Source organism: Poecilia mexicana, unplaced genomic scaffold (assembly GCF_051168715.1).
Source record: "Poecilia mexicana isolate PSO_F unplaced genomic scaffold, ASM5116871v1 scaffold_12, whole genome shotgun sequence".
Taxonomy (NCBI): domain Eukaryota; kingdom Metazoa; phylum Chordata; class Actinopteri; order Cyprinodontiformes; family Poeciliidae; genus Poecilia; species Poecilia mexicana.
In genome coordinates, this window is record NW_028263381.1 from 18,211,053 (window position 1) to 18,228,646 (window position 17,594).

The 17,594-nt window shown below is 36.5% G+C and overlaps 1 protein-coding gene across 1 annotated transcript in view; it reads left to right on the forward strand.

The window, feature by feature from the left end:
- Positions 1 to 669: 669 nt before the first annotated feature.
- Positions 670 to 17,594, forward strand: part of unm_sa34860 (un-named sa34860) — a 66,196-nt gene continuing 49,271 nt past the window's right edge. The window contains exons 1-2 of the mRNA XM_014980486.2: positions 670 to 1,068; positions 10,280 to 10,344. Coding sequence (XP_014835972.1) covers positions 969 to 1,068; positions 10,280 to 10,344 — 165 coding nt within the window. The 5' untranslated portion in view covers positions 670 to 968. The remainder of the gene's footprint in view (positions 1,069 to 10,279; positions 10,345 to 17,594) is intronic.

Below are 17,594 nucleotides of genomic sequence, written 5' to 3' on the forward strand. Positions count from 1 at the left end.
AGGAGCGTGGGAGGGATTGATGGGGTAAGCTCCAGGAGGATAGCCAAAACATATTCACAAATATTATCTATGCTGTGAAAACTGAAGCAAAACAACAGCAGACAATAGGCAGATGAGGAAACATGACAAAAATGTTACATTTTTAAGTTTTGCGTCTGTCACATAAAGTTGCACTAAAATGAGATTTGTGATTGAAATGTAAAAAACGCGTAAAAGTTCAATTCTATGAATAGGTTTTGCAAGGCAGTTTAACTTAGTTTCTGTATTGATATTTTGTTTTGTACACCTGCAGTTTGACTTATTACAAGAATACAGTTCACATATATTTCCACTCAGAATAATTCCTCACAGGAGGTCAGAAACATAAGCAGCAAGGTTGTTTCTTAATCATAGCTGCTTCACGTGGACTAATAAACAAAACCATAAATACTTTATGAGAAAATGCGATAACTGATTTATCAGTTTCAAACTGGTAATGCCCTTTATTCAATTCACCATGTCAGCTTTTACCGTAAGACTCAGCGAATTGCAAAGCTTTTCTCCCCTGCTCTCATACACCCAGTCAGAGAGATGGAGCAACCTAAATGGAACAAGAAAGTAATGGGCTGAGAACTAAAGTGGAAAGGACTGAGAATCGATGATCATTTGGACAGCAGTCCAGCAGCGGCGGGTTTCACCTGTGGGTGGTCTGTGATTGGAGAGACCTTGCGCTTTTACTCCGCCCCCCGGCGCGTTGCCCGCCTTCCCCAAACCGGAGCTCACTCCGCTCCTCATTTACCGTCCTCCGGTCGCGGCGGAACATGAGCTCCAATCTGCGCGAGCGGACGTTGAACAATACAAATGGTTTTCTCACGGTTTCCCGTCTGACCCTGACTGAAGCTGCTCTTGTTTAGGGACGACCTGCCACGGTTGCCGGCTTTGAATTTTTTTATTTTTCTTCAAATTTTGTTGTTGTTTTTGGATGCGCCATGCAATCTCGTTGGAGGAGTTGTGGCATTCGGCCGGTGGCATGGACGTGGACTTGGAGTCTGGCAGTTATCGGAGCGTGGTGCATCCCCGCAAATGAAGGTAAAGCGGGGCAGACACGCTCTGGGGTGACTGACACAAATCCTGAGCTCGCTGCTTAAATCAGGCTTTAATTGGCTCTGAAAAGTCGGATCGGTTAAAGGTTTGCAGTCTCTCTCAAGTGCCCTTAACCGCCAGGCTCATGTGTTGATATGGCTGCTTGACAAAAGAAGGGGGGGTTGCCCGGTGTTATTAAAGCAGGTACATTTATGACAGCTGTTCTTTTAGCCTCTAATGACTGTGTGTTCCGACTCGATAAAAGCAGAAATAAAAAAAGGACCTTTGAACAGAACATGTCCCTGTCAGATAACCAGCGTACTTGGACGTGGTAGCAAAGAGACATAAAGCAGCAGAGATGTCTGGATCAGTCCTTAACAATTTCCTAGAACATATAAACTGCTCATTTTAATCCATTGCAACTCTGCCATTTCGCACTTTGTCTTTCCAGACTTTTCATCATCATGATATCATAAAAAAAAGTTTTAAAATGACATTAATTTCCCCCGATCTTTCTCACTTCTTAAATGTCTACTTGAGCTAATTGGGTTACGCTGTGTTACAGGTCTTGCACTGGTAAAGCAAACTGTTAAGAATTTAAGCCATACATTTCTCATAATAATTTGCATGTTTTTAATTGAGTTATGTTTTAAGTCATTATTTGTCCACAGAAATTGTGTACAGTTATCAGCTACAACAGATTTACACATTTTTTTAATTTTCTTATCTGCCAAATTAGTTAATTAAAAAAAACAACAAAAAAACAAGAGTTTTTTTGCTAAAGCATGAAACATCTGATCAGATGTCTCAGATCCACTCAAACAAAATGGTGAAACTGCACAATACATATCATCACAATCACCAGTGCAATTTCTTTGTGTCATAATCGAACTCAACTGCTTAGACATTACATGTGGTAGACTGTCCTGATTTAGGAGGAGTTCACCTGCCTTTTATGCCCGCTTCAGATCCAGATTCTCAACAAGATGGTCAAGAAGCGTGGTGGGATCTTCATGATAAAGATTCAATATGTCATAACAATATTCAAAAATAATGTCACGATTTCAAGTTTTTCACCTGACTAGATGGTATGTAAATTGGAGATTTACCGATCAGAATCTGCACATTTTTATGCTGTCGACAGGTCTGACATTGAAGTTGAATTTTTCTCTCTGTTCATTAAATTCTTCAAACCAAAAACTCTCAGTACTTTTAGTTATGCTCTGCATATATGCAGTTTATTATTAATCGTATTATGATTAGGGACATATGCCCAGGGCAAAAAATAAGGATGATCTCATGATGTCTTCATTTTTGGCTGGATTCAAAACATATCTTTTTTTAAATATTTTATATCTTAAAGTCTTTTGAGAAAATAATCAAAATCAGCAGGTGACATCTCAAAGAAAACTAGAAATCATATTGGTCAGCAGACGCCTGATCTGCAGATCTCTAACGAAAAGCCCCTTTTCCTGACAGTGACACTTAAAATGTGGCTTTTATTGGCAGCAGCTGCTTCAGTGTTAAGAGCGTGCTGCAAGCATGAAGGTTTGGCATTAGCATTGAGCTAAACCTGCATATAAACTTACTGCTGCTACAGAAACGCCTAAACTTTATATTAAGTTGATATATTAATTTGTTATACCACCAATATACACAATGGACATCTTCAGTTAATTCATGATGGCTAGGTGAGAATTATTGTCAAAATAAATTAGTTATTATGATTTAACTGATATTTAAAAATTATTAATTATGTCTTACAGATTTTATGCATTGTTTAATATCTTCTGAAAATACTTTTTTTTAAAGTTTAGAAGTTCATCACCTTTAGATATTAACAGGGGCATTATGAACCACTTATGTTTTGCATGCTTTTTAAGTGTCCAAACCACAAAACGATTAATATTTTTGAAGCTTTCTTGTTATAAGGAAACTAACCGTTTTTAGTGCTTTATTGACAAGTTTTACGTTATGCTATATATTATGAGCAGACGATGGAAATTAACATTGAAAACAAAACATAAATTTGGTCAATTTTTGAGTAAGCAGACCGACATGAACTTTTTAAAAGCAGTTATTGTTTTTTTTTTGTTTTTCTTTGATCAGACAGCTGTTTTCATCAACCTTGTGACAAGGTAAATGCTGCTAAGCAACCACTTAACTTGCAGACTTATGAAAAGCTGATGACGAAGCTGATGTTGGGATCTGATTTGGGGTGTGTCATTTTGTAGCTCAGGAAGTGACGCAGCGCTTGATTCAGCTGTTGAATTGGAAGCTACCAATCACATGCTAACTTCAGCGTCAAAGAACAACAACAGTGGTTTGCCAATTAGGGAGACATGAAATTGTTCCCAAATCATGCAATGGAAACGTCGTCAGTAAATTTAGTACTAATTTGTGATAACATCTTGAAACTGTGGCACTTTTTTGTCAAAGTTATCGTCACCCGATAATCTCGTAGCGGTACATATAGAAATATTTTGCAAAGTAGGGAAAATGGGGCTATGGTATTGTTTGGAGTCTTTTGTCTGCACAGTGAGCAGCATTTTAATGGCACCATTGTTCGGAGCTGTTGAACAGCGTTACGCTATCCGGGAAATGAGGAACATTTATCAGCCTGCGTATTCTTCCCATGATGGATTTATTTGGTCAAAAGTTTAGCTTGACAAAAGTGACTCCCAATGTGTGGTCTTTTAAACAGCTTGGATGGGGGGGATCTGCGCGGCACCTTTCAGGAGTCCTGCGACATTGTGTTGGTTTGCGTCTTTGTTTCTGGATCCCAAGGGGTGAAATTATTCCACCAGGGGTTCAGGAATTACGTTTTTGTAGTTAATAGGATGAGTTTGTCACTGTTCTGAATGGTGTAGGAATAATCTCACCAAAAAAATGAAAATAAAAATACATGCAGTTTATCCCGTGAGGGGTTTGTCGTTCTCAACAACTCAGAGTTTTAGATTAATCAGCATGCAACGGCGTAAGGAGACAGAGAGATGCTCTGAAGCAAACTGACATTTGATCTTTTCATCTAGGAATTAGTCAACTCTTTGTCCCCATTTTTAAACTCTTAATCAGTGTTTCTGTCTCATTATTTTTAAAATTGGATGTCATATAAGTACTTTTATTCACTACATAAGTGCAAATCAGATATTCAACACAAGTTAAAGATTAATTCGACTGATATTTGCACTGTGATAGATAATCATAGAATTGCATGCATAATTGAAGGGAAGAGCACAGCCCATAATTAAATCAGCCTGTTTTCTCATTTGACTAATTCTTTGTAATTGAAGAGGGGAAAAAAAACAAAAAAACATTTGGGTAACATACAATCACAAAGTTTATCTTTGTAGTAATCTTAATTTTGGCAACTCTCAGGACTTACTCTTTTGTCTTAATATTAGCATAACTTTATCATGCCATGTGCTACTACAACTAAGTGAATATCCTGTGAAAGGGAATGTGTCTCATATACAGATGTTTTTCATCGAGTTAGAATATCATTTAGAAGTTTACTTGTTTTATAAACATATATATTCCATCAGTAAATACCTCAGCTCCTCAAATCATCATTGATGATTAGGAGTTGCTTCTAAACTTTTTCCTACCACAATTTTTCCTTCCACTCAGCTTCCCATTAATCTGTTTGCCAGATCCTGACCTTTTGTGGTCAGGCTTTTACATAATACCATTGACCATGATCATTAAAACCACCTGAGATGAACACTTCAGATACCCTTCTGTGGATAATGAGTCTGTGTAACGAGTTTCACTTTTTAGTTTAGATTACCGAAATAAATTAACTTTTCAATTATATTCTGCTTTGCTGAGATGCGCCCGTGGTCTTTTTTTGTGTTTGTTGGAAGCCAAAAGAACATCAAATGAGAAGAATAATCTTGATGCTTCTTTTAATGGGAACAGTTTCCTGCAGTGATGAATCCCCCGACGAATCATTACGAGGAAAACTGTACACACTTCTGTGATTAATTTCGTCTCCCGAAGCTAAACCATTCTTATTGAAATTGATTAATTTTAGAGGATGTTTGAAAATACAGCCCATTTCCTTTCTAGTTCAGCCTGTTAATATTTGAAGCATAAAAAAAAAATACCACCATTTGTTGCATTAGTGAGTCAACACAATTAAGGGGGAAGGGAAAAATTAATCGCAACAGGTTTGAGGGACTTTTATATCTGGCTGTCTGCATACAGCACAGCAGATGGAGAGCAGACCATTCAGCCAAGAAAAATAAAATATAGCACGTAAATGCTACAATCCAATACAAGGGGGTAAAGACAGGAAGAAATAGACTTTGGAAAAAAAATATGTTTGAAACAAAACGAACAAATTGTGTGCAAGAACTTGTTAAAAATCACTTGGGTAAAGTTGCAACTGATCAGAGTATCAAAATTGCTTATATGTTAACTGTATTCTAAGTGAGAATCGTTAACATTCGGAGCAGAAAATATCCTCACTCTTTGGCATAGTTCAAATCTCAGTCTTTGAAATAATGTGGCTCACAACTTTATGTCGCGCCATTCATTCAGTACTGATGACTTTTAATAACGCGTTCTGTAGATGCTTGTCATTTCTGAGCTCCGACTTGTCTGGTTTTATCCTTAGAGAGCGAGAGAGAGACAGAATGAAAGAGGTAACGTATCCCTTATGATCTAGTTCAGTATCACTTATCTGTTCTTTATGGCCTAATTAGGTGTCTAATCGCCTCCTAAGGACATCTTTTATTATTCTCAGCAGAGCTGTGGAGACAGTAAGACGCGGTGAGTGTGTGAGGGGGAAGTGTGCTTTTGTTACAGTGCTAGCTTTGTCCTTGTTTTGTTCTGCTCTCCTGTCTGCAGGTGTTTTATGTGTAGCTTTCCTTTTGTTTACTTTTGAGGGTTGGCTGTTCTTTTTGCACAGTGCTTATCACAGCATCTACAGCTAAAACAGAACTGCTGTTCATTTATCTACACCTGATGTTCATGAGCTTTGCAAATATTGAGTGAATGTTATGCATTACTTCTACTCTTTAGGGAGTTTTAATTTTGGGTTTACCTCAGATTCTAGACAGTCTGTATTATTTTTTTTTTTCTAGCAGGTTGGTTAGCTTTGATTTTTAATTAAGCGTCTTTGACTTATAGTTAATGTTTCAGGCTTCAGGGTGCCAATTACTAAATACAGATTTTTATCACTAAACTGACCAAATTCACACAGTGGCAGTATGATGCATTTTTATGTCAACTCATGTAAGGAAGTGACTGTAGCTAACCATTACTTTGAACTATTACATGTTCTACTACATCACGTGAATTCACCTGTGAACTTCACCTCTATGCCTACACTTCACAATTTCCACTGTGAATTGTTTATACATTTAAAATATGTTTTTTGTTTTTTTTCATGATTAGCTCAAATTCTCCATCTGGAATAATTTCCGTACTTTAGTAAACCTGAACCGTGTTATTCTAAATTTACAGATTATTTAAAACAGTTTTGTGATTAGCCTTTACTTTAATTACTCTGGGGGGAAAAACTGAATCCATTTAATTTGGCATGTAGACCAACGAGAGGGCCAAGTAGCTTGGAGCCCATAAGAGATTCTCATGGCATCACAACCTTGAGTAAAAACACAACTGTTTCTTAGCATCATTTAGAGCTGAGCAAAATATTAATTGCAAAGGTCTTATTGTATGCAAAATTTGTAAGATTATAATATTTCATGTGCCTTGCATGTAAACTCTTCAACTTACGTCATTCTATTTGGATAAACTTTTCACTGAGCTTTGAGGCGTCAAGGTAAATTAACTACCAAAGTGTTGATTATACAGAAAAATGCAGGTTAATCATTATCAATATTGTCAATACGATATCCGAAAAGTTATCGCAATGTCATATTTCTAATGCAGTGCAGGGTTCATCTTTTGGTTTTCAAAAAGAAGTAATGTAGAAGTGATCTAAGCACTTTATCTATATTTCTTTATGACAGTTATTAAAATGCTGCTGCTTGAGTTTTATACTGACTATTACATATACAGGAATGTTTAGAACATTTATTAGTTGAGAACAGCTGAAAGTCAGACTAGGTCTATGAAAGTTCCTTTTAAATAATTTTTTTAACATGAAGACATTCATATAAGTAAAACATATACAATTTTATTGCAATCACAAATGTCAACTAAAACAATGGATTGATTTAGTTGACACTTGTGCTTTTATCCTAAAAGCATAAGTTAGAAATCATTCTGACTGTTTGCACAGAGTATCATCACATTTGGCTGTTTTGTTTATGGAGTTACACTGAAAGCCAATAACTGGCTAATTATCTGAGCTATTGGCTTGACATGCTTTACTTTTGGAAAAGCTAAACACTCCAACAACAATAATGGGTGGCGCTGCCTTAATTGTCACAGCATGCTTTTCCAAGCTGGAAAAGCAATCTTTTGCAGCTCAGACAGTGACACAGTCTTGAATTCGGCTGCTGAATTGGAAACTATAAGTGTGCACTCTTTCTTGCAAACAAGAAAAATAAGAGTGACGCTTAAACAGGTAACGGGAGCAACGGGAGTGTGGGGCAACTTGAGACCACTTTTTATATAAAACAGGACTTTAAATTGTAGGAGTAGTAGGAGGGGAAATGTCAAGAGTTTTGAAATTTTCACCTTTTTAAGACCGTGGTATTTGTTGAGACTGATAAAAGGCGAGTGCCTGGGGTCAAGCATGGAAGCTGCTGAACAGATAGCAAAATGTGTTTGCTCTATTTTTTCATTAACAAGCTGTATTTTAGCTGAGATGTCTATATAACCCATTGCTATGCTTAATTCTAAGTTTGTCATATTGCCAAATATGCATTTTATAGTGCTCCTATTTGTGTTTTTACAAATACAACATATTCAAATGTCATTCCAATTTATCTTGTTTTAGTTTATTAGTCTACATCAAGGTAATTGAAAACCTTCTTTTTTTTACATCAAAATAGTGTCAAACTTGCCTATCATATAGTCTGAAACTTGGATATCTAAATCCCAGTTTAAGGCATATCTGGGGCCCATAATAATAATTGGATTTTCTTCACCAGAAATAGTTACACATTGACACTGAATGGAAAGCATGCCTCTTTAACATTAAAAAAATAAAAATAAAATAAAAAAATCCTGGCAATTCATACCATGGAAACTTGTGTGGTGAGATCTCATTACATCCCTTTAGTTTAGCTTAGAAAAATTCAGTCAAGGTTTAACCAGTCTGAGTATTTCAGATTTCAAACAAGAGCAGGGCAGAGATAAACCAGATTCCTTAGAATAAGAGAAGGGAACAAAAACCCTCAAGCAGATTGAATGGCAACTTCAATGTTATTTGTTTACTTGCCACTGCAAGTAACAAGCATAACTGAGATGGTATTTGCTGCCTTTGTTGTATAAAAATGACAAATTTAGGGTGTTTAAACACCTCAACCCTTAATAGCCTGTTGCTCTGTGGAAGGACAATTGTGCTTTGCACAGTTTGTATATGACTTGCTGGCAGACAATCGTTATTCCTGGCCCCACCACTTCCTGTTCAGATTCACACTAATGCATATTTAAGTTTCAAACATGACAAAAGGGTTTAGGGGGGAAAAAACGTCTTTAAACCACTTAAGAGAGAGAACCTGGTACATTTCGTTTTTCTTTTCAGCGCATGTCGGTTTTAAGCTGCTTCAATTCATCACATATCTGAGTGTAGATGACAGAACTTTTATGGCTGGATTGCACAAACATTATCATAGAACAGATAAAGTACAGCAAACTTCAGAACATGGGTTGGTTTTATGACCCTACAAGCTGCGGCAAACAAGAGACAAAGTCTGGAGCCGCCAGAAAAGCCATTCATCATCTGTCTGTAATTTATGAGGGACTCGTTAAACTGCTGCTGAGAGTTTGTCCTGACCCAGTCATCTGGAAAAAAAGGCTTCAGCTCTTGTCAAAGTCACTTAAGGCTTTACACCTGCCTGTTTCTCCCACAGCCAGTGTGTTTACAGCAAGACCTGTCTGTTCGTTAATGCGCACTGAGCCATACCCACCAGCCAGCAAAGACAAGTTGCAGCTGGATGACATACTCACTTTGACTTTCGAAGTCTAGCAAAGTGCATTTAAAACCTCCCACTATGAGGTCATGGTCACCACAGTCAGATGCTATTTTTGCCAAGACCTTGAGTAATTTTGCTGCATTCAGGCTGTGCAGGTAGTGGAGATAAGAGACTGTACAGCTGCTACCGGTCAAGTAGTCGCACTCAACAGCTCTCATCTGAGTGACTGAGCTAAGAAGGTTTGATGATAGATATGTCTGGATTACTGTATTTGCATTAAAATTTGGAGTTTTGAATCAAAAAGGTGGAAGATTTACTGTTTGTCTGCTTGAAAGAATACCTTCATATTTTTTTTATTTGCATGTTTTTGCTAAAGCATTGCTTTTCAATCAAAGTTTCATCTATTATAAAGCTATTGATGACAGAATAAGTTGCAGTAATCTATAAGGTCTCCATACTTGTTATTTCTATTTCTGCGTATGATGTCCCAACCCCTTTCTGTGAGATTACGTTTTGAAAAAAAATGTGTTGCCTTCAGATAGACTGAACTTACAGAGCATTTTCCCAGTCATCCTGTCCACTTGCATTTTTTTACATGAAGCATATTCATCTATTTACGCTCACACAAACTCATAGATCAAGAGACAACTTGGGGTTAAGACATGTGACAGGAGGATACTGGGATTGAACTACAACCAGCATCCAGATAATTAGTGCAGAACTCAAACATGATAGTCTAACAAGTACGTAAATTCTTTGCAGTTGGAGTATCGCAAACATTGATGCTGTGATTATAGTTTGGTATGGTGTATAGCTTTCAAATCTGGCCAGTACTCGGCATCTGATTCAGCAGCAGCAGGCCTCAACCTTCATCAACTGAGTTTTTGAAATAAGTTTCCTCCTAGTGGAAAATTTATATATATATTTTAAAAGACATGCCAACAAAACATTGTATCCTATTAGAACTGATTATAAGTGCATGTCTGCATTGGATAACATGCGAGTGTCTCATTTAATGCCAGAGTTTTTAAATATAATAACAAAAAATATATATATATATATTTGCATATTTCTTGATGCTTTTGTTGTTTCCCCCCAACCCCCACATACATTTAAGACTTATGTTTGTGTTATTTTTTTCTCTCTCTTCTTGAACAAAGTGAACCTGCTGGATTCTCGCTCCGTGATGGGAGACCTTGGCTGGGTGGCTTATCCAAAGAATGGGGTGAGTAAAATTATTCCAGAGGCATAAAATACATTTTTCATAAGTCCAATTTTATTCAACTTAATATTTACTGTTCTATCTTTAAATGAAGTGCAGAAGACATAAATTATTTCAGGTTTTCACGAAGCATACTATTATTTCTAAAGAAGCGCATGGGTCTGCATGAAGCCAAAATGTGTTTTGTATCATTTCAGAATATTTATTTAGCAGGTCATTGCTGATTTTCTTCAGCAGTGACCTTCAAGTCATGAGCTAAAAGTAGTTTCTCAGTTTCTGGGTATTCCAAAGCATACCTAGAAATACCTACATTTCATTATACATTTTAAGTGCTTCATTTGCTTTGTCGAGGTTAAAGGTCATTTAATTTCTGGAAACCCTTACTTCATTATTAGGCTAAATTGAATTCATGAATAAGATATTGAAAGTCACCGTGGAATAGATTATTCTCAAGCCAGAAGTTGAATATCCATCTCCAAGTATTCCCAAAGTGAAGGCCAATTAGAGAATGAGTTAAAATGTGATTTCACATTACATTATAATAAAAATAGTGTTTTTAAATAAAGAAGTGGTGCTTGGAGAAATATTACCTTCAATATTGACAGGTTGCTTGGAACAGAAATACCCAACCAGAAAAAAAAAAGTTTTAATTCTTTATTTAGTTTAGAGCGATTATGTAGCATTTCCATTTGATACATGTGAAAAATTAGCCACAGTCGTAGCTTTTGCTTCTTTTAAGCAGGAGAAACCCACCGGACCAATAGTGCTGACCAAGCTGTTTTATCTCCTCTTGATATTCAAATCACGGCTCACTTTGAGGCTGTACACTATGTAGATGGGAAAGATAATGCTGAAAAAGCAGACATAGGTGCAATCAGAATAAGGAAGTGATTATGTTAAATGTGTGTGTGTGTGTGTGTGTGTGTGTGTGTGTGTGTGCGTTTCTAACATCCAAGCTACATAAATAACTTGAGGGCAGACGGAGAGGAAATGAGACCCAAGACGTATTGAAATCTCCTAATGAAATTCCCATTATCTCTTCGCGTTTATCTATGTCTTAAGATGAATATTAGGTTGTCGTCTATTTAATTTGAGTTATAAAATGGGTGTGCAAACAAAGTAAAAAGAAAAAAAGTCGTCCTTCTGTAAATGTATAAATAATATGGCTTTTATCACCTTCTAAAAATATAAAACATGTTTAAATATGCCTCAAATAACCCAAGACAAATACAAAATGTGTAAAGCCTAACAATTTGAAGGGGTTATATTTTCTAACACGTCTCTCCAACAGAGTAATAATCCCTCTTTGGTGTGTTAAACGGCACATAATTGGAGTTGGCCATTGCAGTTTATCTTTCGTGTTCGTATCCCATCTGTAGCCCACTCCCCCTCCACAAACAAATGTCCGTGTTCACACTTCCAGTCTTGGCTGAAGAAGTTGTCAAAGTGGCACCAAAACTTTTTTTATCACTTCAATTCTACTTTACAGAGTCTGGCAGCTTTAAACTCGTCCCCTGCTTTGGTATGATCTTATCACCAATGTTATAAAAATACATCTCCATCTGAGCTCTGCACATGGATTGCCATGCAACGGAGTTGCTTGGTTGTCTAACAGATGAGGCTTGCCAAGACCAAAGCACCAACAATAAAAAAAAAATGAATAGACAAAAGGAGTTGTAATTGGAGTGGACAAACAAGACTATAAAAGCGTGTTTTATTGAAGAGTCACATCGGTGACGATAATAGATTAGATTTTTAGCCATGTACTGCTTTAACTGATGAACTTTCTCTGATTTATAACCCAGTTTGACTATAGGATTAAGTTTGTCATCCATAACCTGAATGCTAAGCAGAAATAATAATAAAAAAATTTTGAAATGACCTTTTCATGATTGTGATCCTTCACTACTCTTTATGTGAAGGCTCTTGTGTCCTTTTTTTCCCTTTCTTATCCTCTTTTTTGCTTTAGACTTAATGTAGTTTATTCTAAGAAAGTAACTCCTTGAATTGTGTTGCCTATCATAGATGTTCTGGCTTCAGTTGTAAATATTCATGCATGTTCCAGATAGCCTGTCTTATTTTGGTTTTGTCTTTCCAGAAATTAAACTTTACCATTTGAACAGTTGTGGATTGTTCACCATAACTTTGCTTAACTCCGGCTTCTTTTTTCAATGTTTGATGTGGCAAATATTCACCATGTTTAAAAAGAAAACAGGGGGAAAAAAGAAATAGTGCAGCTTCATATTAGACATTTTCATTTACACTTCAAATTATATTTTTACATTTTTATACAACTTTTGAACTTTAAAAAAATCAAGAAGTTTTTTTAATTTAATTTATTTTTATGATGAACAAAGACTAATAAATCATCACTTCAAGGATCATGGTGCAAATAACCTCCCAAGAAATGTGATATACCAATCTGAGGTCTGATATAAGATGAGCTTAAAGTTGAGAGAATACCAGAAAGAAGGAGAGCTGCCAGACTGTAAGAAAGTGACAGACTGTCATTTGAAGTGTGTGGCAAGAAAAGCTTTATTTGGCTTCAAGAATAAAAGTTCTGTTTAAAGTAGAAACTCTACAATTTGCTGCCATACGCCAGTGATGGAAGTGGTGAACTTGTCTACTAGTTTGGTCTCAAAAAGGTTTTAATTCTTTGAGACGGCATAAAAAAATAGATCTCACAATATAGATTATATTTGTGGTCAGTTTGATTCCCACGTAACCCATCAGTCCAGTAAATCCCCAAACCATTTCACTCTATATCCAAACATCAATAGGTGATGGCTGATGGGTTTGTAAAGGCCCTGCAACAAGGCAGACTCTGAATGTAGTGGTGACAAAAGGAGGCTGATGAAATGTGCTTTGTAGGCTTAGTCCACATCAGGTTTGCCATTAAACCTTCACTAGAAGAATGAAAAAAACACGACGGTTGGCTGACAGATGATGGGAGAGGCCTAGATTGTCTTTTAAGACTAGTTTCAAAAACTAAAGCTGTACTCGGATCAGATCTGACCACTAATATTGAGATTAATGCTTGAAAAACAAATCTCTAAAAATGTTCTCTTATGCCACGATGTCACCTAATGAGGCAATCTTTGCACAGATTTGCTTCAGCTAATGTTTAATCTTACTATCACAGAATGAAGAGGCAGTGTCTCACAACTCTGACTGCTGGAAGGCAAGGTTCACAGCCTTTTACTTAACAAGCTTGACAAATGGTTAGTCACATTTAATGCACACATTCCACAGTATTCATGAAGTATATAACCAAGCTAGTCTATTTCCTTCTGTGTATTCCTTTAGAGTGTTTCCATGTTCCTTAAGCAACATCTATGATATCCATCTGATGTCAATGTGAGATAATCGGTGAATCATTTCGCCCTCCTTTGCCCGTCAGTTTAGACGTGCAAGACAGGAAAAAGAGGCAAAATTCACTCTAAATTGATGTAATCTGTGCTTTGCTTGACTGAACATCTAGTCATAAAGGTCTGTTTCATCCAGCGCCTCCACTGATTCAGTGTGCTTAATTGAGCAGAGATGAGGACAGGCAAGCATAAAATATGCTGAGCACACAGTACAAACCAGGCAGACATGTACAAAATGTTGGCGAATGTCACTACCACCAGCTGTGCGTCACTGTTGAGAAAGTGAACCCGCTTTTCGACCATCTTAAAAAGGGTTAATATTTTTTATTTTTTATTTTTTTTGTTTTGTCCAGATCTATCTTCCCGGTTATTGTTTTCACTTTCAAGAGATGTAAGGCTATGATAAGCTTGCAAGAGATGGAAAAACACCATCTGCAGTATTTTAAGCTAAGAATTCCCCTTTTTGTTTAAAAAAGGACAAAGCAAACACTTAGAAGGAATCTACAGAAGCTAGAAAACAATTCAGATTGTACGCCTGTGCAATTGTAAGGTGGTCACAATGCCACAAAAACCCCAACAAAAATACTTATTTTATGTGTGCTTTAACAAATAGAATCACAGTTTGATTAATCTAAACTGTTTTAAAAATCTCTGGGTCTGATCAAGCTATGTTTGGAACGACATGTGATGCAGGTTACCACCAACGTGGCAATTAGCCTGCATTTTATACAGTTTTGGTGTAGCCATTTAAAATCTGTGGGATTTTATTTTGAAGCCATTTTTTCACAGCACCCATTCCTTATTGTATATTTGAATGAAATAGCCTCTTACAGTCAATATAAAGCTCTACCGTAGTGCTTGTTGTGTTGGCAGACAGTTTGTTGTAATATTTACAAATTCCTGTAAAAAGTTTCTGTCTCATCGGGAACAATTAATTTTTTTCCCCTTAGTACCAAAAATGGTCTTTAAATGCTTTGGCAGCAGCTTGTTGTCATCCTTATCAGCTGTATCATCATCTATAAATATAAAAAATAAACAGTACCGGTCACCCTTGACCTATATGAGAGAGGCTGCATTTTAGTGAGAAATATTCTGATTTTAATTTAAGTGGAGCTCCCGCCATGAGATCTCATGACGTTCTTATATGTTTTTGTCTTGGTGTATTTCAGTAGGTTTGAGGATTCGGATTAGAGCTACAGGAAATAAAGAAACAACACACATCGATTTAGAAATGGCAGAGATTGGCAGGATATATAACACAAAGTAGTTAAGGGAAATGTAAAAAAAAATGTAAGGACTGAAAAAAAGAGCAGAGACTGAAAATGTTGGACGACAAGAAGTCTTAAAAGGGTGGAGGTGAAGGAAACCTTTTTGAATAGTGTTTCGAGGTTGGACCTTAGATCTGATAATTAAAACAGAGAATGCAGGGGGACACAAAAGGGAACTGATGACAGACATGACTCAAATTTAAAAAGCAGTGAAATGACACACGAGACGAGGGATGAATGAGACGCGGACGGAAATAGAAAAAGGCGAGGTGAGGTGTTGTTTGCGTAAGGAGCCAGAGGAACAGTTCTATTACAGTGTCACGATGGTCAACGGTAATGGGTGGTAATAATAAGTTGCAGGCGGCTTTATAGAATTAAAGCTGGGAGAGCACTCAGCGCAGCCACAGGGGGTCTGCTGATGGAAGTGTTGCACAGCCACACATCTTAAAGTAAGAAAAACTCAACACACACACTAATGAGGCTCTGCAGGGATGCCTATAGGGACTGTTGTGTTCGCAGTGTGGAGGGATCGGGGGGGGGGAATAAGTACGAAGTACAAAAGGAGGCAATGCGGAAGGTTAATGTTATATATTTAGACCCTTTATCACCACTGGCAGTTATACTATTGGCTTTTAGAACTTGGTTAAATTAAAGCATAATTTTACCTTTATTACATACTATAGCAATACTATGCTATTCCTTCAGATGTAATTAGGAATGGAAAAAAAAATTAAAATCCCCACATCAAATCCCATAGTTTCTGAGTAACCAAGCTTTCATTGACAGCTACAAATGAAAAACTTTTCGCCAAGCCTTCAAAATGTGATGGACTTTTATCAAATGAACTGCTTTGTAAAGGCTTTTTCTTCATCAGCACAAAGTTAACTCCATTGGTGGTCCTGACATGCTATATTAGCTGGTCGTGTCGTGCTGTGTGCAAGTCTTTGTGTGTGTGACATTTGATGACCCTAGCCCCCAATAATATGCAGACTGCTCCTAATGGGGAGCAAGAAAGAGGTGCATTGTTGTGTTTGGCTAAAAGAAAACGAAGTCGGTTTGACCATATTTAATGCCGTTTGTCTTGAATTTAATAAGAATCTAAATTTTATGGCTTCCAGTTTTTGCAAAGCATCTTTTTTATTTTAAAAGTTAGTTGTGGAAAAGTTTTTGAATAAGATATATCACAGGTATTTAATCAGATGTTCTTGTGTGGGATATTATTTAATATTATTTGATTGAATTTTTTATTTATTTGTTTTACAGCACTATCTTACATAAGCTGTGCTGTCCTTTGAACCATGACCCCATGATAAAAGGATTGTTGCTGATGCAGCATAGAATCCAAGCTGCTATTACTACCATTACTACTTCAATTTACAATAAGGACTGTGCCTTCCCTTTCCCCCTGTAAACTCTTACACCGATGCATACATCTCAGTCAGTTCAGTAATTTATTATCCCCATAAATATTAACCATGTAAAAATATTCCCAGGACATTTTCTTTAATAAATGAGCAACCAGACTATGCTTTTCTTTCTCTGCAAGGCTCCGTTTTTTGGGTTTTTTTTTTTTACAATGTTTTTCTGGTGTCTCCAACCAGTATGGGGGGAAAAAAGAGACTTATCTAAAAATCTCTTTGTCATTTCTGAGTTCAACTGCATCTTTCTCTTCTGTTCTTTCAACTTTTCCCTTCAGGGGTTGCCACAGCGAATCATCTGTCTCCATTTAATCCTACCCTCTGTATCCTCTACCCTCACACTAACTAACTTCATGTTCTCTTTCACCACATCCACAAATCTGCTTTTTGATCTTTCTTTCAGACTGAGTTCAACTTTTTTTTCTGTTCATTTAGTATATATTTCTGCCCTCAGTTTGATTTGAAGGCGGATAAGCTCCTCATAAACATTCTAAGCTGAAAATCTTAAAGTCCATCAAGTCAAATTCCCATCATAAAAATCTGTCAGGATAGCTAAAACAGGATTTAAGTTAATCTCGGAGGCAGGTGGAAATGTGTGTAGTGTTCAGAGCTCTTGCATTATTAACTGTGAGATGCAATATTGCATCCACATATTTACGTAGGACTCTGGCTGGATCTGCTTGTTTCTCCGTTAGCAATTTCTTCATGATTAGAAATCCATCCATCCACAAAATTCTCACTATTGTGCTAACCTAATTTTGTTTACTGTATTTTTAAACTTTTTTGTGTAACACCACGTTTTTGTTTCTTTAATTTCAATCTTTTCTTCCTCTACAAAATTAAGCATATATAAAGTTGTGAGACCTCAATAAGTATCTCTGAGGCATATGCAGTCATAGGAATAAACACAAAGTCAAACTTTTTATAGTTTTAAAATATAGTCATTTAAGTCACTCAGTAAATTGTCTATTTTAAAGCAAATATTTGCAGTTTTGTTGTGTTAAATACAACTAAATATCTCATCCAAATTCATGATTTTGGGTGTACATTTTATAACCAGAATCTACACTGAAGATTCTGAAGACTTTCTGTAATGACATTCATGGATATTCATGGATACTGAACCCATTTGCCTGTAGGCAAAAAAAAAAAAAAAATGATAGAAGGTCATCTGTTCAATACCCTGCTGAGATGCCAAT